A 23,018-nucleotide genomic window follows, 5' to 3' on the forward strand; every position below is an offset into this window, starting at 1 on the left:
TCCCCACCCCCAACTCTTCAGGTCAGAAAAAGAAACAGGGACATCATGAAGAGTATCAAACCCCATGGGGGTAAGACTTTTTTCCTCCCCCCTCCTCCATGGGCAGTTCCTGAAAACTCCTTGGCTCGCCCTTCGGCTCTCTCAGTAGGAAATTGTCACACAAGGGACAGTGAAGGGAGGAAGGGGGAGGAGCATGTTTCCTAGACATCACAAGTCTCCAAGAGTCACCAAACCCAGGTGTAGGTGTTGAGTGGAGGGAGGTCATGGTCTCTATGGGGCTCAGGTTCTGTCTGGCACCCACCATGCCCATATATTGTTCCAGGGCAACGAGTGCACCAATATTAGGTAGGGCAATATTCTTACCCAGAAGTCACATTTAGGAAAGTGGCAAACAGCATACACACTAAACCAAGGTCTCCTCCTGCTATTTGGCCAGCTACCCTAACATCAGCCTTACCAGGCAAAGCACAGTAAGAATGCCACAGTTTTAAATGTATATGCATTGAAAAGCTCTGAGCTTTATTTTGTTCTTGTTCTTCACAGCAAATCTGAATTATCTTTTTTGGCTAAAGAATGCCTCCCCTGTTTCTTCTGCATCCCCTAATACATGTAACTCGAAGGACTGGCTAGAAACTCCAGCCTTTAAAATCAACCCTTTGTTCTCCTTTCGAGGAAACTTCCCAAGTTCCTAACCTATGTCTGTGCCCAAATATGTCAGCTCACAGTAAACAGCCTTTCCCTGAATATTGGGAGGCTCACGGGGTGCAAACTCAAGAGCCTTCAAGTACCAGATAGGAAAGGTATATGGGTTATACTTGCCTGGTGGGTTAGAAAGTGGGAATGTTAGTGTCCTTGGCTCACTAGGGGCTTACGCTCATCTAAAGGTGGTGTCAACCTCAATTAAAACAAACAAAACCATGAGCCAAATCAAAGTCCATCCGAGGTACTCGGTTTTAAGACCTCATTCTAAAACAGCATTCCTCAAGGTATGGCCCATAGATCTCCCATACTGGAATCTTAGGGGTGCTTATCAAAAATAGGATTCCTGAGTCCACCCTAAATCTTGACGAGCAGGACTCAGGAATCAGTGTTTTAACAAGCTCCTGAGGTGATTCCACACATAGAGGACTGTAAACCGCTGCTTTAAAGAAACATACTTAAATGTAAATGTAGAGAAATAAATAACTAATGGTGCATGCTGGGCACAGTGAAGGCCCATGGGAGAGACATTTAAGCAGTGCCTCTAGATACCCAGCCCTAAGGGGCCCATTTCCCCTCTTCTTCCGGTTCCATGGCAGGGCTACGTACAGGAAGTCGTCCTGCGTGTTGCCATTGAAGGTGCCGCAGAGGCCCACGGTGTCCTCCACCCATCGCTGGTCCACCTGCAGGTACAGTCGGAGTCCTTCACGGTCGTAGAGGACCCGCACGCCCACATTCGTCCTCACCCGCAGGAACACGGAGGACAGCCTACGGATCTCAAAGGCGTCTGGGCACAGAATCCGAAAGGGGAGAGTGGGAGGGCAGCCAGTACACACCCCGCCCACCACCACCACCTGCCTGGCGCGCTCAGACTCCCACACCTGGCCCAGTCTTCGCCCCCACTGAAGCCATGCCTGCCATGAAGCTAGTTTGGGGAGGCTTGAGGAAACCCTGTTCAGTGATGAAATCAGGACCCAGAGATAACTTCCCATGGCAGCCTGGGCTGAGAAATTTTTTTTAGCATCAAGTGCCAATTAAAGCTTTGCTCCCACGAAGGAACTGGTACACGTTTCCTCCTCTAGCAGAAGGAGGATTCTGTAACTACCCATTCTCTTCACAGTGGCTACAACACAGTTTTATTATGGAAGCTTATGATACAATTTTAGATTCAAGTGTAACAAATTTAAATTTTAGATTTTATTGTAGAACATTTTATACCCTTTATGGTTTATATTTATTTCTGCAGCCTGTTGACACCCAGTGCATCCCCACTCCTCCCAACCTTGAGCCCCTGTTGTTTTCTTTCTTTCTGGTGCTAGGTTTTTATTTCTTAATCGTTTTGCCATTTTTGTTACATGCGTTTCTTATGAGCTACACATAAATTCCTTGTGGAATCAGACAGTATAACAAGTAGTTAATAAACAAATTATGAGAGTCAGGATGGGAAACACCCACGCATATGCTCATGTTAGGAGAAGCCATCATACTACTAGGAAGCCCACTGTCCTGTTGAGGTGGGAGAAAGACACATTTTTGGAGTCCACATTTTTGCAACCAAAGTGTCCCCTATCCTGATCTACCCAGTACTAGAATATGAGTTTTTGCCAGTGTAGCAGTCCTTTTAGCCAGCGGAGCCTGGGAAGAAAGGTCCAAACCCTCAGTTCCCAACTAGGTCTGTTGTCTACCCCAAACTGTACCATCTGTGTATGGCGGGATGATCTTGTACTGGTCAAACAGAAGGATATCCCCTGCCTGGGTCAGGGTCACCTGCCTCCGAGGGTCCTGGTGCAGAATCACTGACACTGACTGGACACAGGCTCCATCTTGGTTCTGGAGAGATAGAAAGGTCAATGGGGCAGTATTGGTCTGACCATCCTGCTGGATACAACAGAGCCCTCTAGGGACAGAGACCCCAGCCCAGCTTGAGAGACAGTTTCCTCAGAATGACAGACAGAGCCCCAGGGATATCAGGGATCATCCAACCAAATGCCCTCGTCTGGGAATGAGCAGGCAGAGGCTCAGGTTGGAGAAGGTTAGTGGCAGAATGTGATAACACTAATAAAAATGATAGTCAACTCTCAGGTTATCTGAAGACACAGAGCAGAGATGGAACCCAGATGGCCCAGAGTCCAGCCTGAGAAACACTGGCCTCCCCCACCTCATCACAACCCAGAACTTTAATTTCATTGCTTTATGGGTATTTTTATAATTCATTTCATGTGTCACATCCTGCATTCCACTGACAGGCAGGCAGGAAATGAGGTAATATTCTCTGGCCTCAGGTTCTCTATCTCTAAAATGGCCACACATTGGGCCCCTTTTATACCTCCCTCCACAGGAAAACATCCACACGATCATTCATTTAAACACTTAACTGAGCACCAAATATGTGCAAGTCATACTGTATCAGACTTTATGGATTCAGTGATAAGACTAAGTTTCTGTCCTCATGGAAATTACATACTGTGTGGCACACAGACATTAAATAAGTAATTACAAAGTTGATTATTCAATTATAATTGTGATCAGTGCTATAAGCAGGTGTAGAGTGTTAGAAAAGCATATGACTGAACCAGACTTAGTCTGCAGAGGTAGGAAAGGCCTTCCTAGGGAATGATAATAACATAAAATTATCATAATAATAAAAGCCATAATAATACCACAATATTATTAGGATATTACAACCAACAATTAACTTTCATATGGAATTAGTATGTGCAGGTGCTGTTCAAATCTGTTTATATATATTCACTTGCTGAACTCTCATAACAATCTGATTAAGAAAGTATTACTAACATCCCCATTTTGCAGATTAGAATACCAAGGCTCATAAAACGGTGACATTTGAGTTGAAATCTGAAGGATGCATGGAAGCTAGCTGGGCAAAGAGAGAAGAGGAGGAAGGAGACATCCAGGCAAAAGGAACAACTTATACAAAAGCTCTGTTATGGGAAGTCGTTTAATGCATTCAAGGGCATAAAGAAGACCAAAGGGACCAGAACCCATCAGGCAAAGTGGTTTAAGATAAGGCTAAAGGCTGGGCACAGTGGTTCACCCCTATAACTCCAGCCCTTTGGGAGGCTGAGGCGGGAGGATGGCTCGAGCCCAGGAGTTCAAGACCAGCGTGCTCAACATAGAGAGACCCTGTCTCTACAAAAATAAAAAATAAAAATAATTTTTAAAAAGGTTCAAGAGGTAGGTAAAGGCCAGCTTAGGCAGAGCCTTGAAATATTTTTAGACTTTATCTTAAGTCCAACAGCCAACCAGAGAAAGTGAACCAGGAGAGTGACACAGTGAAGTGACAGAACGATCAGGGCTTGAAACTTTAAAGAAAGACATTGTGCAACAAGCCACAAGCATCCTTCTGAGTTCCTGCCCAGGAGGACAGGAAATCCCTGAAACAGTTCAAAATCATTGTGTCTAAAACATCATCTTCTTTGTTCAACCCACTCATCCTCTAGTCCCCTCTGGACATGTCACCTGTGTGGGAATAAAGCCCACACCCTTTAGTCAAAAGTTTCAGGTTCAAATCCTAATGTAACTGAAAGCTGTGAGACCTTAAAGAAGTCACTTAAATTCTCCAGATCTCAGTTCTCTCCTCTGCAAAATAGAGATACAACAACACTTGGTTGTACCCAATCCTACCCAGTTGGGTACAGATTTTTAAATGTGCATAAAATATTTTGGAGGTTGCATTTACCTGCAAAAGCCCACAGAACTTTACTAAGAGTGAAACTTGCTGTAGGCAAATTCTCACAACCATGTAGGAGGGGATCCCAGCATGAAATGTAGATGACAACAAAATAATCTAACTGCATTACAAATGTATGAAACAAAACTCAGTGAAAAGAGTGGGAGGAAAGGTGTTGACATAAGTAACTTTGTAAATAAGTGGAATTTATAAGACTAAAGGCAAAAGAAACTGTGCACGAAAACTGTACTTTAGTTGATACAGTTATTTCCTATAGAGATATACATTAATAATAGGAATATACATGTATACTGGAATTGAACAATTAGGTAAATGGATGGTGTATGGTGAAGGCCAGGTTTCTTACTGTTAGTGTGAGTATTTACAGATAAGCAAGAGGAGGAAGCTAGAATGATCCATGTGGAATGGATTAGAATTGGATGATCAGTATGAAGTCATGTTTAGCACATATAGAGACAGATGGTTATATAGAGAAATATTTATAGTTATGGGTATATACAAAGATAAACATGGTTATGCATATACAGTCAGCTGTCCATATCCAGGGGTTCTGCATCCATGGATTCAACCAACCACGGATTGAAAATATTTGGAAAAAAATATGGATGTTGACGTCTGTACTGAACATGTACAGACTTTTCTTACCATTATTCCCGAAAAATATAGCATAACAACTATTTATATTAGCATTTACATTGTATTAGGTATTATAAGTAATCTAGAGATGATTTAAAGTATACAGGAGGATTAGCAGAGGTTATATGCAAATACTATATACCATGTTACATAAGGGATTTGAGCATCTGTGGATTTTGGTATCTGTGGGGAGTGGGGTGCTAGAACCAGTCCCCCACAGATAATGAGGATATTTCCTTTCTCTGTCAGCTAAGAAGGCTTAAAAGAAGTCATACCCCAGTAACAATGAGCACATCTCATACCCAGATCTTGATTCTAATACCATTGTCCAATAAAAGGAACCAGGAGAGCCTAGTAATATTTTTGGAGAAATGGATGATACTAGGACTGGGACGGGAACTATACATGATAGGCCTGGTGCATCTAATAGGCCCAGAAAGTAAAGATGTGAATGCACACACAGACACTCAAGCTCCACCACCACCAGCATATACACACACAATGATGAAGGTATGTCAAAGGGACACAGGAGTCAACTGAATGATCTCCCAGTGCCCAAAGCTGGAACAATTCAAGTAAGAGCATAAAGGTGTAGTGGATTATAACTCAAAGTATAAAATAAATAGCCATAAGTCTATGCTGATATAAATAAGTAAATGGGAGAAAAGAGACAAATCTCCCTGGCAGAAAAGTTCTAAACAATGTATGTAGATTCTCTGCCTTCAAGGAGGGGGAGCATAACTTCCCACTCTGTAAGTGTGGGCTGCCCATAGTGACTTCCTTCCAAAGAGAACAGTATGGAAAGCGGGGAAAAGGAATAAGTTTACAGTGGAGAAACCTGAAAAATACTACCTACACCAGATGATCAAGGTCATAATCAATAGTGATAAACCGTGTTGATCGTACATACCATGGATAAGATGTGATGAACATGGCACTTTACCTCTGTGATCTTCCTCCCAAAAAACCATAACCCCAGTCTAACCATGAGAAAAAAAAAATCAGACAAATTCCAATAGAGGGCCATTCTCCAAAACACCTGACCAGCATTCTTCAAGCTTTCAAGATGATCATAAGCAAGGGAAATCTGAGGAACTGTAACATCTATGAAGGGCCTAAGGAGACATGATGACTATATGTAACCTGGTACCCTGGATCAGAAAAACGACATTAGGTAAAAAACTATAGAAATCTAAATAAGGTATGCAGTTTGGCTAATGGTAATCTATTAACATCGTTTCATTATTTTTAACAAATGTACCCTACTAATGTAGGATGTCAAGGGAAACTGGTTGTAGGATAGACAGGAACTCTAGGTACTACCTTGGCAATATTTCTGTAAAGCTAAAGATGTTTTAAAACATAAAGTCTACTTTAAAAAACCCTTTGAGGACTGCAAACACTGCATAGATTCTGGGGTGGATGTGTTAAGACGCTGTGATAACTTCCAACCCTAGGTCAGGCTCAGCTCTGCCTCCTGCTGGCTGTGGATTCTCGGAAATGCCCCAAGCCTCTGTCAACCTGTCTCATTATATTTAAAATGGGGAGAATGATAACTACAACATGGGGTATGTTAAGACTTAAATCACATGTTGTTTGCAAAGTAATTAGTCAAAGTTCAAGGCACTGTGTAAATACTTTATCATTGTCATTATCATCCTCTCTGTGAATGTCCCCGCGCCACTCCATGCTGGTCACCCAAGACTGCAGTCATAGCTTCATCTTTAACTTCTCTCCCACACACTCCCCACTTCACCAGACACAGTCAGTCAGTTGCCAAGTCCTTCTGCATCTGCTTTAATGGATCCTGGAATATTCCAACCTTGTTGTTTTTCTCATATAATCTAATCAACCCTTGGAGTGCCCTCCCTCTCCTTACCCAGGCAAACTGATTTCTATGAATATTTTTAGGCTCACTTTTTAGGTCCCTCAGACCAAATGCCACTTCTATCGTGAGGTTTTTTCTGATCCTTTTTTCTGACCTGCAGGACTGTTCCTTCCATAAAGCTCCCCTGTGACGGCACTGATCGTGTTGTAGATTATATGGAAGCTGTCTAAAGACTCCCTACAGACCACAAGAGCCTGGAGATAGGATCAGGGTCTGATTACTCTGCGTAACCTCATCATGCCCAGCACAGAGCTGGCACAGGGCTGGCCCTCCATGGGCCCATCACATGGGTGAAGTCACAAGGACGAGAGTTGGCCCAAGGTAAAAAGAACCTGCTATCAAGAGGCACTGTCCCGCAAAGAAGAGGGTTGCCTCAGGCCAAGGCTGGCCCACCACCTATCAGAGACCTGGTAGAGAGAAGGGCTGATGGCCAGGCGTGGTGGCTCACATCTATAACCCCAACACTGGGAGGCTGAAGCAAGTGAATCCCATGAGCCCAGGAGTTTGAGACGAGTCTGGGCCACATGATGAAGCTCCAACTCTACCAAAAAAAAAAAAAAAAAAACAAAAACTAGCCAGGCGTGGTGGTATGTGCCTGTGGTACCAACTACTTGGGAGGCTGAGGTGGGAAGGGACACTGAGTCTGGGAGGTTGAGGCTGCAGTGAGCTGAGACTGCGCCACTGCATTCCAGCCTGGGTAACAGAGTGAGATCCTGTCTTCAAAAAAAAAAAGAAGGGGATACTGAGTAAGGGACCCTGAGGCCCAATAGCCCCCAGGATTCTGTGAGTGGGAAGGTGCCGCTGGGCTGTGCCTGTGTGTCCTGTCTTGTCTTATGCCACCCTCAGGATGTGATGGGAATGACCCCACTTTTGAGGAAGAGCAGCCTCCTGACTCAGAGAGCAGCCAAGCCAGGGCCGGGCCATTCTCTAGCAGAAAGAAGGTAGGGGGACACTCAGGCCAAAAGGAGAAGAAAGCCCAGTCCTCTGCCTCATCCAGTTCAGTCTGTGTCCCCAGGGCCATGGAGTGACACCTTCAGCTGATGCCTGCTCACATTCAGGGTCCTCAGTGCTAGGGGCTGGAGCAAGGCCAGCAGGGAGGCAGGACTGTGGGGCAGCTGCCCTGGCTGTGGGTGTGAGCTCCTGCTGTGATGCACAGGGAGGAGCTTGGGCACAGCCCAGACTGGGGCTTCCAGGGTTGGCTGAGCATGATCAGCCCAGGGACAACGGAGTCTCTGCTGAGAAACAAACAAACCCCCATCTACCCCAGACTTGCACGTTGGCCATTTTCTCAGTTATGTTCACAGGTGACTGACACAGCTCATGAGTCACGTCCTCCAGGAAGCCCTTCTGGATCCACTTCACACCTCTGTCACCCAGTGCCCAAGTAAAACAACAACAACAAGGAGTTCCCCCGTGGAGATCCACCCTGTGCCCTCCATGTTCTCACAGCTGGCTATAGCCCAGTTACAACAGTTCACTTGCCTGCCTTGCTCACCAAACTATAGGGCCCAGGGAGGTGGAGCCATGTCTAATTCATCCCAGTCTCCAAGACCCAGCTCAGCTTCTGGCGCAAATAGGTATTCAATGTTTGCAGAAGGAAGGACAAAAGAATGGAAGGAAAGAAGCAAGGAAGGAAGGAAGAGAGGGACGAATGTTGAAGATGCAATCCAACGAAGCAGAGAAGATAAAAGTTGAATTAAACCAATTTTAGAGATTTTTTTTAAAAAAAACACTGAGGTCCACTCCATGATCAGAAATTCCAGTTAATAATTTATAAGGAAGAGATTTTTGTGTGCCATTCACACTGGTCTTTCTAACATTGTTTTGAGCTTATTTCAGTAAATATTTTGGGATTTTTTTTTTTGTAAAATGAGTGTAATTTTCCTAATACAAGTGTGCAACAACAAAAGAAGTTGCCTGCATGCCAGTTCAAATTGTTCGGTATAAGGGTGCTCTTTAAAGACACAGAGTTATCCTAGAAACTTCGTTCTTTTTTATTTGAAATTTTAAGTCAAGTCCTTTATAAAGACCATAGCAGTGCAAAATGGTGTACTTGTAAAAAAATTGTGGAATGTAAAATGTTTGAAAATTAATTTTCTTTGTGTGTGAAGACACGTAAAGTATGGAAGGAAACCAACCATCAAAACTAACTTTTTGTAGATAACCATTACATTTCTTTGTGTGTGTGTGTGTGTGTGTGTGTTTTGTTGTTGTTGTTGTTGTTTGAGACGGAGTCTCACTCTGTTGCCCAGGCTGGAGTGCAGTGGTGTGATCTCGGCTCACTCCAAGCTCCACTTACTGTTTCAATGCCAGCAGGTATTCTAAAGGGATTTGTTTCATAAATTAATTGATTTAAAAGTAGTGCCAGTGTTACACTTTCATATGTACATATATATACACATGAATATAATATATATATTTAGGTAGTAAAATCCTAAAACAAAAGCCAAAAACCCACTGAGGCCCGGGAAAGGGAAGTGACTCAGTCAGCAGAGGTGCTTGGGCTGGAACCCAGTCTTCTCCCCAGAGAGAAGAGGCAGAAGGTGGGGGCCGTGGGAAGACCTGAGCCCTGTCCTAAGTCCCAGTCTCTCTCGGGGGCAGTAGGCAGGAGTAGCTGGGTGGATCGGGCCTGGGGAACCCAAGCTCTTACCAGGCCACATGGGGCGTTCTGCAATGTCACGGTGAAGGTGCCCGAAGAGCGGCTCTTGGCCAGGATGTACTGACACGTGGCGGGGAACGTGTACCGGCGGCCGTCAAAGGTTGTGAAGTGAATGTCACCAGTCACTGAGCACTCAGCTGAGAGGTAAAGAAAGACCATTGAGCCACGGGAGCTGCCCCAGGGGAACTCTGCCCTGCAAGCTCCAAGCATGAGGAGGACACAGCACCCCGCCCTCCAGAATAAGAGCAGTGTAAGGAATGAGGCCTGGCCTCTGAGAGCCCTGGGCAGTGGGAGACGCAGGTCTGTTCCCAGAGAACTCTCTGAAGACAGGCACAGCCCTGCCCTGGGGATCTCCCTCGGAGGGGAGACCAGGGCTTGGCCTTGAGGACCAGCCTTAGACCAAGTCCTCCTAGCTCAGGAAGGTCCTTAGATATACGGAACCCATGGAAAAGCCTTCTCCTTTTGGAAAACCCTTCCTGGCAGGGGCTGGAGCCAGACCTTAATCCGGCAAAGTGATTCTGAGGAAACAGGGGCCCGGGCTTAGCCAATGGAACTGAGTGACACCCCCACCCACAGCAAGCCTGGCCCCCAGAGATTCCTTGCCCAAACACCAGACTGGTGGAAGGGAGTCTAGTACAAGGTGGGGGTCAGACATACCTGGGCAGACAGCTGTGCTGCACTCCCACTTGCCTGCGGTGCATGTGCTAAAACACAGAGACCGTGGAGGCAAAAGGTCACCCCTCGAGGCCTGGGCTAGATGCTGGGAAACTGCAGGGCCCACAGCCCTCAGTCTTCCCATCTCTAAAATGGGTGGTAGAGATTTCCCCCATGGATTGGATCTCACGAGATTCCCCTGGGACTCAAAGGTACTGAGTGAGTGCCCTGACGCCAGCCATTAGCACTCCTAGACCCCAGATGGGCAGCCCTCGTGGAAAGCGTCAGTGGCCATGCCCCACACCCCACTTCCCAGCAGCAGACACAGACCAAGCATTGCAGTCTTCCTTCACCACAGAGCCAGGTGGGTACAGAGTCCCATGAAACTCACAGGGACACTCAGCTGGTGCCACGCAGCCCCCATCCTCGAAGATGAGCCCTAGAGTGACAGCAAAGGGCCAATTAACTCACCTCTGCCCCTGTTCACAAACCATTTGTGGCTCCCCAGGGCCTGCGATAAAGATCCCCTTGTCTAACTTCTTTCATCTCCGAACCCACTTCCAAACTTTCTCCTCCATAAATCCTTGGCTCAGGCCAGAAGTGAGCACCTGATGAAAGAATCCCACCTCTAGACCTTTGCTCAGAGAACTGCCCACAACCCCATTCCCAACCTGCACACGAGCTTCTCTTTACCACCTCTCAAAAGCCTGTCACCACATCGAAAACAGCTTAGGTACCAGGCACCACCTCCTCCAGGAATGACTTCCCTGACAACCTCTCCCCATTCTGAATTCCTGTAATTCTTCTTGTCTGAACCCCTGAGCTGGCCTTCACCACATCATACCCTAGACTGGTCATATGAGTGTCATATCTCTGAAACCAGATTCTGGTTCCCAAAGTCAATGCTTTTATCTTTATATTTTTTATCTCAACCATCCTCCTAGCCAAGTGAGTTGCACACTGTAGATGTGCTGCAAATTTATATACTGAAAAACAGATACAGTCCCCATACATAGACCAATGCTTAAACCAATGTATATGTATATATAAACCAATGACCTGTTCTCATACACACCTTAAGAAGCGCAGTTCTGATTAATTTAAATATCCCTATGAAATCAAATGTCTTGACGAATCTCTCAAGAGGCTGCAGTTCTGTCCCCACCCTCACTTCCCTTAAATCATTTATTCATTTGTTGTTTGCTCCCCCCTTCCCTTCCCTTCCCTTCCCTTCCCTTTCCTTTCCTTCCTTCCTTCTTTTTCTTCCTTCCTTCCTCCCTCCCTCCCTCTCTCCCTTCCTTCCTTCCTCCCTCCCTCCCTCTCTCCCTTCCTTCCTTCCTCCCTCCCTCCCTCTCTCCCTTCCTTCCTTCCTTCCTTCCTTCCTTCCTTCCTTCCTTCCTTCCTTCCTTCCTTCCTTCCTTCTTCCCTTTCTTCCTTCCTCCCTTCCTCCCTCCCTCCTTTCCTTCCTTCCTTCCACAAACAGGCATCTTCTGAACTCCTGTTTGATGACCATCTGTGCCAGGCCAGAAAGATGGTGCCAGGCACCTACGTCTGCCCCTAGCATACCATTGGGGCAATAGCAGCCATCCACACAGGCGATCTCACTGTCCACGCAGGATGCCCGGGGCTGGCAGGAGGCAGGGCAGCAGGCGATGCACTCATTATAGGTAAAGGCCTTCTCCTTGCAGTGCACAGCTTGGGAAGGAGGGAGTCCATGGTTTGTCAGTTACTGGCCCCGGCTCTGCCAGGACCCAGCTCCTACCCAAGGCTGTGTGGTGGGGATGGGATGCAGGGCTTTGATTTTCATGACTCCCTAGTACCAGAGGGAGCACTGGGTACCCAGGAAGTTGACAAAGAGAAGGAATTACAAGGGGAGGCTCTGGGAATCACCCAGGCTAGTCCCTCCCACTCTGAGCCTCAGTTTTTTCATCTGTCACATGGTAATAAAACCTTGGGGCTGAGAGTTCTGACAACTGTGATTCTGAGCAGGACAAGACATTGAGCTGAGGCCTGAGAATGCCACCCACAGCCTGAAGCCCTCCCTGCCCCACTACTGGGCTGCACCTACTGCATTGCCGGAGCTGGGTCCTCCAGCCCTGCAGGGGCCGCCCTGCCTGGGCACACGCCCGGGCATACTCTGCAAGTGCCCGGCACCAGGTGGCTTCATCGCCCATTGATCTGTGCAGAGAAACCAAGGGTCTCACTGGAACAAAACCCAAAGTGCCACCAGCCCACCACCATCCCATAGAGACTGCCAGGGCTTCAGGGCACCTCTCCTCTCCACCCAACTGGGAAAGGCTGCCCAGGAAGGCATCTAGGTGAACAGATGCCTAGACTTGAGCCACAAATCCTGGATTCTAGTCCCAGCATTGCCACTAACTTGTTGTGTGATCCTAATGGGGTCTGGCCCCATTTCCAGGCTTCAGTTGAATGGGATGACTCTGTCCCACTTAGGCAGATAAGAATTTCAGAGCCTTGGGAAGCAGATCTGGCAGTGTCTGGGATCACCCAGCTTGGTGGCCCATGTGCTGAGCACTCACCCCAATACAAGAGGGTTCCCCATAGCCCACACCACCCCTACTCACTGGCAGAGATCACTGGTACAACTGGCTGTGAAGGGCAGAGGGCTGACATAGGCATGGCAGGCATCAAACGGGGGCCGCAGTAGAGCCTCACACTGCTCATACACGCCCTAGAGCAAGGGACCAGGAGCCAGGGCTGGGGGCTGGCAAAGCCACACACAGCCCCACAGAGAACCCCAACTCAAACTGGAGAAAAAGGGAGAGGAGGGCAGCGAAGAGAGGGATAGGGCCAAGGGCACCAGCCAGTCAGGTCCCACAGCCAGTGGCTTTTGAAGAATTGGAGAGCACGTCAGGCTCTAGGGTGGCGGAGTCTTTCCCCAAGCTCCAGACCTGCATGGTTCCTGGGTTCTGCTGCAGGCACGGTGGGCGAGGCAGGGAGGAGGTTGTGGGCCCTGGAGGCTGGTTAGGGGCCTGCTCCTGCCAGCTGTGCACAAACTCAACCACGTCGTCAGTCAGCTTCCCTGGAGGAGGGAACTGACATCATGGTGGGGCAGCGATGGGGTTGGGTGTACAGGAGGGACAGAAGGCTCTAAGGGAAAGCAGATCCCAAGGGATGGGTAAGGAGTTTTGAAGAATCCGGTCTCCTGAGCTCCCATCCCAATCAGGCTTTCCCAACTGAGCCATTCTCCTGAAAAAGCTATTTGGTAGTAATAGCCAAGAATGCTCAGGAACCTGTAGTAGCTCCCTATGGCTCCAAACTCAGGGGATGCAGCACCACGCACTGGAAAGAGAACTGGTGTGTTAGCCTGAACAAGTTCCTGTGTGTCTCTGAGCCTCATATTTGCCATAGGGAACATAATCCCCCAGTGAGATTGATGCAAGGACTACTTGAGATGATGCATGTAAAGTGTTTAGTATGGTGTAGGTGTTCAAAAGGGGTCACGACCCTTCTGGCCAGAGCCACCATGATTTGGCCCTGAACGCTTCACTCACTTCCTACCACTCCTCCATAGGTGTCTTTAGCTGGGCCAATTCTCTCCCTGGCTGTCTCTAGCCCTCTGCTCCCTGCCTACCCACCCCATCCCCCACATTGCAGGGTCAATCCCACCTGCAAAGTGTCCATTAGATACCTACACAACCCTAGTGGGAATTCTTATTATGACTATTTTTGCAGATGAGGAACCTGAGGTTGACAGTAGTTTAAGAACATGCCCAAGGACACACATTTGTTAGGAAGGGGCCCTTGGGCTTCCACGGGGTCTTTAATACCATGACCATGACCCCAGGGCTCTGTTCCAAGTCCCCTCCAACTCCTCCCAGCCTGACCTGTCCCCCAATCCCCACCAACACCTCTCAGAGGCCACCTGTCTGCGCCTCACCATAGCTGGTCACCAGATCATCCTGGGGGTCAGCATTGTTGTTCCCACACAGCCCATGGGTCCAGCCCAGGAACTCTGGACTCATCTTGATGTAGACAGCTGAGGCACCGTCCCAGGCCAGCGTGAAGGCTGACTGATGCCGCACGATGACGTAGCCAGCAAGCCGCTGCAGACGCACGCTCCCCATTACATGAGGCAGTTGGACCCTGCAGGGCACATCCCAGAGCTTCAGGGTATCCACAACACCTCCACTAACCCAGTCTCTTCACCAAAGGAACACCCAGTCCCTAACCCTTGCTCCAATGCTCCCACTTCCCCTCCCCATGAATTCCCAGAATTCCCAGGTGCCTGGAAGTATACCAGTAGACATGGATTCCTTTGTCTTTAGACGTTTTTTAAAATGGCAATTTCCCAGGCAGGAATAAATCTTAGAGTGAGTGACTCCAAGTTCCTTTCTCCCAGACAGGACAGAATATAAGCAAACATCTGCTTTATTTTTTTGGTGGGGAGCAGGAACCAAGCGGAAACAGAAGCCAAGAGAGGAGGAAAACTAGGAGTGCAAGAAAAGATGGTGGGCTCCAGCAGGCTTGACCACTTTCCCAGTTTTTCTGGTACAGGGACCGCTAGCCAATCTGGAATTTGGCAACCTTCAACTCAGCAAAATATCAGGAAAGGGAAACAAAAGTAGTGTCTAACTAGCCACAAGACCCATTTACCAACTCTTCATTCACAGGATAAACCTATAGGCCATCAATTTTACACTCAGCCCCAGAACAATTGGTTGGTTATCCAGTTTCCAGATCTGAAGCAGGAGATGAGGACAGGGAGAAGTGTCATTACAGGAAGACCCCATGACAGCAACAAGAAGTGACAGTGGACATCAAGGAAAGGAAAGAACAGTGAGGAAGAGATGCAAGAAAGATTTCACAAAGGACCACAGTTGTGGCAATTTAGTGTGGGAGCAAGGGGTTCCCACTCCTCTGGTGGTCCCCCAGTCATCCCTGATGGCCCAGCAAGATAACTGACATTCACAATGACCCTGTGTCATCAGAAATGGGTAAAAGTGTGCTCAGAATCTGCTGATAGAAGGTAGAAATTGCATGATCCATTTGGGAAGATTTGGGGAGGGAAAAGTAAGCATGCTTATCATGACAAACTCTCAACTCGCTGGAAAACTCTATTTTCCTGAAAGCCTGCTGTCTGGAAATCCACAAGATCTGAGAGTTCCAGGGAAAAAAAAATCATTCTGCAGACCCCACTGGCAAGAAACCCAGTGACCTGCCCATATGCTTCCGCCCTGATGGTGGAAATTGCTGTTTGTCCCCAGAAAGCAATTTCCTTTGGGCTTGAGAAGAGCGGATGCTCACCCATCCACCACCACCAGTGTCAGAGATAGGACAACTTGATGTGGAAGGTGTTAGAGTTACCTTGCGCCTCCATGGGTGACTTCCTTGGCCAGATGGATCTCCTGCTCACCCGCAAAGAAGAGGCTGACAGCCTTGGAGCAGGTGTAGGGGGAAGAGCCGCACTGCGGGTCATTGTGCACCTGAGTAGGGAGTTCAGAGGCTGGTTTGCAGGCTTCTGCTACCGGCCTGACCCTGAGATTCACACCTTGTTGAGTTTCCATTAATGCTGATGGCCTGTCCCCTGCATATCAACCACCTTTCCTCTGTGATTTTGCTCAGTCCCTATATATCACAGAGGGGAGGCAATGGATTCACACAGAGGTGAAGTGACTAGGGCCACACACACAGAGAACTAGGAAATCGCAGAGCCGGGATTCTAGCCCAGATCTGGATGGCTCAGATCCCAGGGCTCTTCCCAGTCAATCATTCCATCTCTCTATGCCTATTTCTGAACTTTTTTGTTTATTCTACCCAGGATATCCCATCAGATTGAAGCCCAACAGAGGTACTCCACCATCTCACACTCATACAGAACACAAACACACACATCTATACACACTCCATAAATTTCTCACATGACACTCTCAGTGTGCACACTATACACACACTCCCCTTTCCCCATGCCCCTGGCAGGTACAGATTGTAGCTTTCCCCTACACCTATAGGCACACATCTCACTCCTGAGCTTCTGTCACACACACACACACACACACACACACACATCTCCTCTGCCCCCGTTCAGACAGAACCCAGACTTCAAAGGCCATAGACCTAAAGGACAGGGTGGGGTAGAGGGAAGAGTTTCCCAGGGCTTATCCCTGCCAAGTGTGGAAACCCTTCCCAGGAACGCATCTTCCACCAGATTACTGTTCAATGTGATTAAGCAGGCTGGAGCCACTTCAACTACAAGTGGGAACTGCGAAAGCTACCCCATGGTCTAACTAAAGGGTTTTCAAGCTTTTGTGACCACGACCCACAATAAGAAATACACATATAACTAAAAGTTTTACAAAATAATACTAATCCCTATCATGCATAATGCATTCTTACAATATTTTCTATTTTATTTGCCTCATTTTTTTAATGATGGTTGTGATTCTTTAAGTTGATTTTGTAACCCATGAATGTATGGCAATCCATTGGTCTAAGTAATTGTCACATGATGGATCATGAAAATCCCTGCTATGTGATAGGCCGAGGCAGAGAAAGGAAAATTGGTGGCAGTTCCCCACCCATCCAGGGCATGGTCCCTAGGGCAGGCTCATAGGTCCATGCCTGAGACAGAAGGCTCACAAATGGCTAGCAGAGGGGAGACACTGAACACTGGGGTCTCCCCATACCCCCAACCCCTTGACCCTAACTCAGTACTGACCAAGGTGCCCTCCAACAGAGCTGGTTCTCCAAAGAGACTTTCCTCCAGGTGGAGGGGTATTGAGCTGTGGCTGAAGGTGGCTCCCGGTTTAGCACACGGACTAGGCATGAAAATCAGGCCTGCCTGACAGTGGCTTTCACACATGTGTTCCCTTACTTCACAAACCTTTACTGAGCACCAATCCAGGCACAGAAAGACATGGCCCCTGGCCTAGAAAGCTCAAAGCTGGTAGAGAAAACCAACCCAAAACCAGACCTTTGTAAGAGAAATACAATGACAGGGTCATAATGTGGAACTTTGAGTTACCCAGTGAGGAGCTCCTCAGCCAGCTTGGAAGGTCAGGAGATCCAGGAGGGCTTCTTAGAGGAGGTGACTCTAAACTGAGTCATCCAGGACCTCCCTCATTTTTCTGAGGCACTCTTCTTTCTTAGCACCCAATGATGTTTTTCCCCAGAATGTTCTCAAGTCTGCCCACACTCTCCTACTCTTCACTTGGCTAACTCCAATTCATTCCTTAGATTCCACTTAAATGTCACTTTTGCCAGGCACGGTGGCTCACGCCTGTAATCCCAGCACTTTGGGAGGCTGAGTAGGGTGGATCACGAGGTCAGGAGATCAAGACCATCCTGGCTAACACAGTGAAACCCCGTCTCTACTAAAAATACAAAAAGAAATTAGCGGGGCGTGGTGATGGGCGCCTGTAGTCCCAGCTACTCAGGAGGCTGAGGCAGGAGAATGGTGTGAACCCGGGAGGTGGAGCGTGCAGTGAGCCGAGATCGCGCCACTGCACTCCAGCCTGGGTGACAGAGCGAGACTCCATCTCCAAAAAAAAAAAAAAAAAAAAAAAGTCACTTTCTCCAGGAAGCTTTCCCAGGTCACCATCCTTCCCAATAAACAAGATTGGGTTTTCAGGACTTGTTCATTTAGCATTTGGCATTTCTCCTCGGTAGCATTCAGTTGCACTTGAAATGAGTCATCTGATTTGATGTCTTTCTTCATTAGACTATAAGTTCTGTGAGGACAAAGACTATATCTGTGTTGTTGTCTACAGGGCCTCCCACCACCAAACCTTATGCCAGAAGAGAGTACAGTATGCACTTAGTAAATGCTTGATGAATGAGTGGCTCAATGAATGAATGGCCAGAGTGAGTGGGTGAGGAAGAGCTGTGGAGCCCCTAGGTCCTTCCAGGTGCAGACTGTCTAGGTGGGAGCTGGGGGGCGATGCAAGGAGGAAGGTGCCAGTCTCTCTAACTATGACAAGTAGAGCCCAGGCCAGCGCAGCCTTCAGAGCCTAGGGAAACCTTCCTGAACAGACATGGCAGGGGAAGCCTCACCTGGATGGAGAAGCTCTGTCCCTCAGGCTCATGGCGCCCCACCAGCGTGTAGCTGCCCTTCCCAGACAGGTAGTAGTAGAGCCCATCAAATGTCTCCACGTGGTGCTGCCCCCACGCCCGGCAAATGCTGTCCCTCTCAGGGCCGGCATTGTACACTGAGGGAGAGAAAAGAGAACCTCTCTGTGTAGCTACAGTGGGCACCAAGCCAGAGGCCAGTGGGATCCAGCCCTGGAAGTGCTGCCCCTTTTCCCCCTAGCTTTCCTTGCACCCGTGGTCCCTTCCCAGGGGTGGGGTGGAGGCCAGACCCACCCATCTGGCAGCGTGGTCCAGTGGCATTGAAGCGTCTGCAGTCACAGAAGGCCGGGTGCACACACTCGCCTCCATTGAAGCAGGAGAACAAGTCTGCACAGGGGACACAGAGGCATTGCCCCATCAAGCTGAGATTGCCAGAACCCGGGGAGGCAGCCCTCTCAGGCTTCACAGGATCCAGACCCCCATGATAGGCAGCCCCAGCCCCAACATTCCTCAGCAGCTAGCACAAGCTGGTGCCTCAGACCACAGCCCTGCCCGCTCCCTGGCAGGCAGGCGGGGTGGGGTTGCAGGGCATCTGCCTTCGATGTGCATCAAGTGGGCCCCAGGCCAGCTGCACCTGGGCCTTCAGTTCCTAGAGCTGTTCCTGGTTAGCAAGCCAGGCAGGCGGAACTGAGAATGGGGAGCATGTGGGGTGAGCAGGGGGACTGCCCAGAGATCTGCAGCTGCTGCTCCTCCTCACTCCACACACTCAGGGAAGAGGCCACGGGGATAACCAGGCAACAGAGGAGAGGCCTGTAGTAAGAACAACCATAGATGAAGAGAAGACAAAAGCAGAGCAGAGGGCGGCGAGGGAAGGAGCCATGATGTGAGAGGACAGGTGGGGGACACAGGACAGGTGGGGGACATAGGACAGGTGAGGGACACAGGACAGGTGAAGGAGGTAGGAACAGACACAGGACAGGTGGGAGGAGAGGCCACAGACCTAGGACAGGTGAGGTGGGCCATGGACACATGACAGGGAGTAGGGTCTACAGAAAACACAAGATGAAGGGCAATGCTACAGGAAGTAGAAAGAAGCCACAGAACCAGGGTGAGATGGAGGGGGAAACGACCACTAAATAATGAAGCACAGTCTCACTGGAGTCAGCCTGTGAGAGGGAAGTCCTGGGCCATGGTCATAGGAACCGGACTATAGAGAGGAAGCTCTCCTCAGGCAGGGAGGAGAGTGCAGAATGGCATGGTGGCCGGGGCCGGGGTGGGTGGAAGGAGACGCCAAGCAGGAAAAAGGGGTCATGGAGGCCTGAGGGAAGCCCCACTGCCCTCTGCCCTTTCAGGCCTCTGCCAGGGCCCACCCATGGGCCACAATGAAGGTGCCACTTACAGGATGGTGCACACTTGGCCCGATGGAGCCGCCTTTCCCAGGAAGACATGGCCACAGAGTCTGGGGCTTCAGCCTGCTTGTGAAGACAGGAGGAAGAGAACACATTGAGGGCTGACCTCAGGTCGGGTTCCCGGGCAGGGTTCCTGGTGACCACAGCCCTCCTTGTTCATCTTCTAGAGGGAGGAGCCCCTGCCCCTCAGTGCCCCAGCCACTCCTCGCCTGGCCCGAGGGGCAGAGGAGAAGGTTTAGGCCTGCCCTGGGCTCAGAGGAACAAAGGCTCAGCTCTTACCTTCCCAAGTGGCATCTCTGTGATAGACCATGAGGCCCGTAGCTAGAATACATCCCCTCCCCTCCGTGCCCCAATACCTGCCAGCCTCCTCTTCTTCCCTTTCTCCCAGTAAACCCTCGTGTCCTCCACAGCCTCACACACCATCCCCTTGTCTGGATAAGGAGCATGAGGCAGAGCTAAGGAACAAAGGCAGCCCCTCACCCCAGGTCAGGTGAACATCTCACTCTCACAGCCACCCCCACCCCAAACTTCCTTTGGGGCTCTTCCAAGAACAGCAAAACCAGCAGCCTACAGACCAACACCCCCTGTCCTCACAACTCAGCTCCCACAGACCAACACCCGCTGTCCTCACAACTCAGTTCCCACATATCAACACCCAGTGTACTCACAACTCAGTTCCCACAGACCAGCACCCACTGTCCTCACAACTCAGCTCCCACAGACCAGCACCCGCTGTCCTCACAACTCGGCTCCCACAGACCAACACCCGCTGTCCCCACAACTCAGTTCCCACAGACCAACACCCGCTGTCCTCACAACTCAGCTCCCACAGACCAACACCCGCTTTCCTCACAACTCGGCTCCCACAGACCAACACCCGCTGTCCCCACAACTCAGTTCCCACAGACCAACACCCCCTGTCCTCACAACTCAGTTCCCACAGACCAACACCCGCTGTCCCCACACCTCAGCTCCCACAGACCAACACCCGCTGTCCTCACAACTCAGTTCCCACAGACCAACACCCGCTGTCCCCACACCTCAGTTCCCACAGACCAACACCCGCTGTCCCCACAACTCAGTTCCCACAGACCAACACCCCCTGTCCTCACACCTCAGTTCCCACAGACCAACACCCGCTGTCCTCACAACTCAGTTCCCACAGACCAACACCCCCTGTCCTCACAACTCAGTTCCCACAGACCAACACCCCCTGTCCTCACACCTCAGTTCCCACAGACCAACACCCGCTGTCCTCACAACTCAGCTCCCACAGACCAACACCCCCTGTCCTCACAACTCAGCTCCCACAGACCAACACCCACTGTCCCCATACCTCAGTTCCCACAGACCAACACCTACTGTCCTCACACCTCAGCTCCCACAGACCAACAGCCGCTGTCCTCACAACTCAGCTCCCACAGACCAACACCCCCTGTCCTCACAACTCAGCTCCCACAGACCAACACCCGCTGTCCTCACAACTCAGCTCCCACAGACCAACATCCCCTGTCCTCACAACTCAGTTCCCACAGACCAACACCCGCTGTCCTCACAACTCAGTTCCCACAGACCAACACCCGCTGTCCTCACAACTCAGTTCCCACAGACCAACACCCTCTGTCCTCACAACTCAGTTCCCACAGACTAACACCCCCTGTCCTCACAACTCAGCTCCCAGTCAGGACTCCTGCCCTGACACCTCAGGTCTAAGGAGGAGACAGGCCAAGTGTGGCTAAGAAGCCCTATTTTCCAGACAGAACTCCCAGAGCATGGTCCTCCAGACATAAACCGCCTGAAATCAGGACTGTCTAACAACATGGGTGTTCAGTCACCACATGGCTAGATGACTTAGACACTGGCCCTTGGGAACTCCAGTCCAAGGTGTCTGATGTCACCTGGTACAGGCATCCTGGGCACAGTTGGCTCCTCCTCCCTCAGAGGCTCAGCCTCATTTGTACGACATCCCCAGAACCATGTGCCAAGCATCGTGTTAGGTGCAGTGAACAGGGCAGAGTCCCTGCCCTCGTGGAGCTCATGTGCTTGTTCACAGGGCCAACAAGCCACAAATCTCACTGTAGGTACTTACCTCACATGTCATCCTCCCTCGTTGTCATCCGGCAAAGGACTTGAACGTAGGAAATATTCAGACCCTTGTTGCCTAGAGCTAACCTCAGCTCTTGACCTTACCCTGGCAGGCACAGCCTGGCCACCTCGTCCCTGACGCTCACACCCTTCATCTTCAAGATCTTTCTGACATCTTAGCCAGATTTTGGTGTCTTCACCTACATTGGTCACTGGTTCCTGGATTCTCCCTAGCAATCCTTACCCAGCCGACCCAGGCCCAGCCCCAGGAGTCAGGCTTCCCACCCGGGTACTAACCTATCTTACGGGGCCCTCAGAGACGACAGGAAATAGGAGAGGGCAGGGTCACAGGAAATAACCCACATCCTGTAGCCACCAGAGAGCTGTAATTAAACTCAGTCTTCGTGTCTTCAGTCTGCACTCCCACTTCAGATGTGGCCTCTCAGATAAATGAGTTATGAGGATGAGACAACCCCAGATGCAAAGAGTCAAAGCCATTTTCTAAAGGATTCCTTAAATCCTGTCCAAATGATTAGCCTTCAGGGGCTAATCAATCAGGTACTCTTAATCATTTTCATGCCATGAACCCCTTTGATAATCCAGTGAACCTATGTGGACACCTTCTCAGGATAATGCTTTTAAAAACACAAAATAAAGGATAAGGTTACAAAGGAAATCACTTATATCGCATGTCATTTTATGAAAATATTTTATAAAATGTGTAATTTAGTGATATTCGTGCTTCTTTAATAACTCATTAAATAAAAGATCTAGCAGTGGGCCTTATCCCTGCCAAAATTTTGAAGTAATAATGAACATAAATGATATCTTGAGATAGCAACAACTATAAGTGGTTGGAAAATATCTATGATGTCTATTGGTGACAGTCAAAAACACTGCAAATACTCTTGTGGTTTGTAGACTATAATAATAACTGAAAGGGATGCTGAATTTCAGTTGGATTGAGGTTTCTGTAAGTAACAATGGGTTTTTATTTTCCCCCACCCAAGTTCATGGACCCTGTCTACAAGAATTCTCTAGAAAATGGTTGAGCTCTGTAGAAGCAGGACAGCACTGAAGTGAAGATTGGCTGCCTACTGGTCTGCGGCCCACCCCCACTTCTTGAAGAGGGCATTCCAAACAGGAGCCGTTGAAGTATCCCTGGTACATGGGCCTCAGTCCCCCACCCCCCAACTCCTGTCACCTTAGAGGGAGGCCATTTTAATTCCTTGTTGCTCTAAGGAGCAG

The 23,018-nt window shown here is 49.1% G+C and overlaps 1 protein-coding gene across 5 annotated transcripts in view; it reads right to left on the bottom strand.

Moving 5' to 3' along the window:
* Positions 1-23,018, bottom strand: part of OTOG (otogelin) — a 102,563-nt gene that overhangs the window by 77,040 nt on the left and 2,505 nt on the right. For 3 of the 5 annotated variants that reach the window (XM_045371561.2, XM_045371560.2, XM_074014123.1), the window contains exons 4-17: positions 19,676-19,748; positions 18,571-18,663; positions 18,262-18,416; positions 15,577-15,695; positions 14,150-14,355; positions 13,161-13,291; positions 12,834-12,940; positions 12,317-12,426; positions 11,815-11,943; positions 10,579-10,687; positions 10,252-10,298; positions 9,586-9,731; positions 2,397-2,529; positions 1,309-1,486 (exon numbers count right to left, since the gene is read on the bottom strand). In XM_045371561.2, coding sequence (XP_045227496.2) covers positions 1,309-1,486; positions 2,397-2,529; positions 9,586-9,731; positions 10,252-10,298; positions 10,579-10,687; positions 11,815-11,943; positions 12,317-12,426; positions 12,834-12,940; positions 13,161-13,291; positions 14,150-14,355; positions 15,577-15,695; positions 18,262-18,416; positions 18,571-18,663; positions 19,676-19,748 — 1,736 coding nt within the window. Of the gene's footprint in view, positions 1-1,308; positions 1,487-2,396; positions 2,530-9,585; positions 9,732-10,251; positions 10,299-10,578; positions 10,689-10,719; positions 10,950-11,814; positions 11,944-12,316; positions 12,427-12,833; positions 12,941-13,160; positions 13,292-14,149; positions 14,356-15,576; positions 15,696-18,261; positions 18,417-18,570; positions 18,664-19,675; positions 19,749-23,018 lie in introns of those variants that run through there. The other 2 variants (XM_045371562.2, XM_065528421.1) reach the window with 2 other exon arrangements.

The sequence above is a fragment of the Macaca fascicularis genome, chromosome 14 (genome assembly GCF_037993035.2).
Source record: "Macaca fascicularis isolate 582-1 chromosome 14, T2T-MFA8v1.1".
Taxonomy (NCBI): domain Eukaryota; kingdom Metazoa; phylum Chordata; class Mammalia; order Primates; family Cercopithecidae; genus Macaca; species Macaca fascicularis.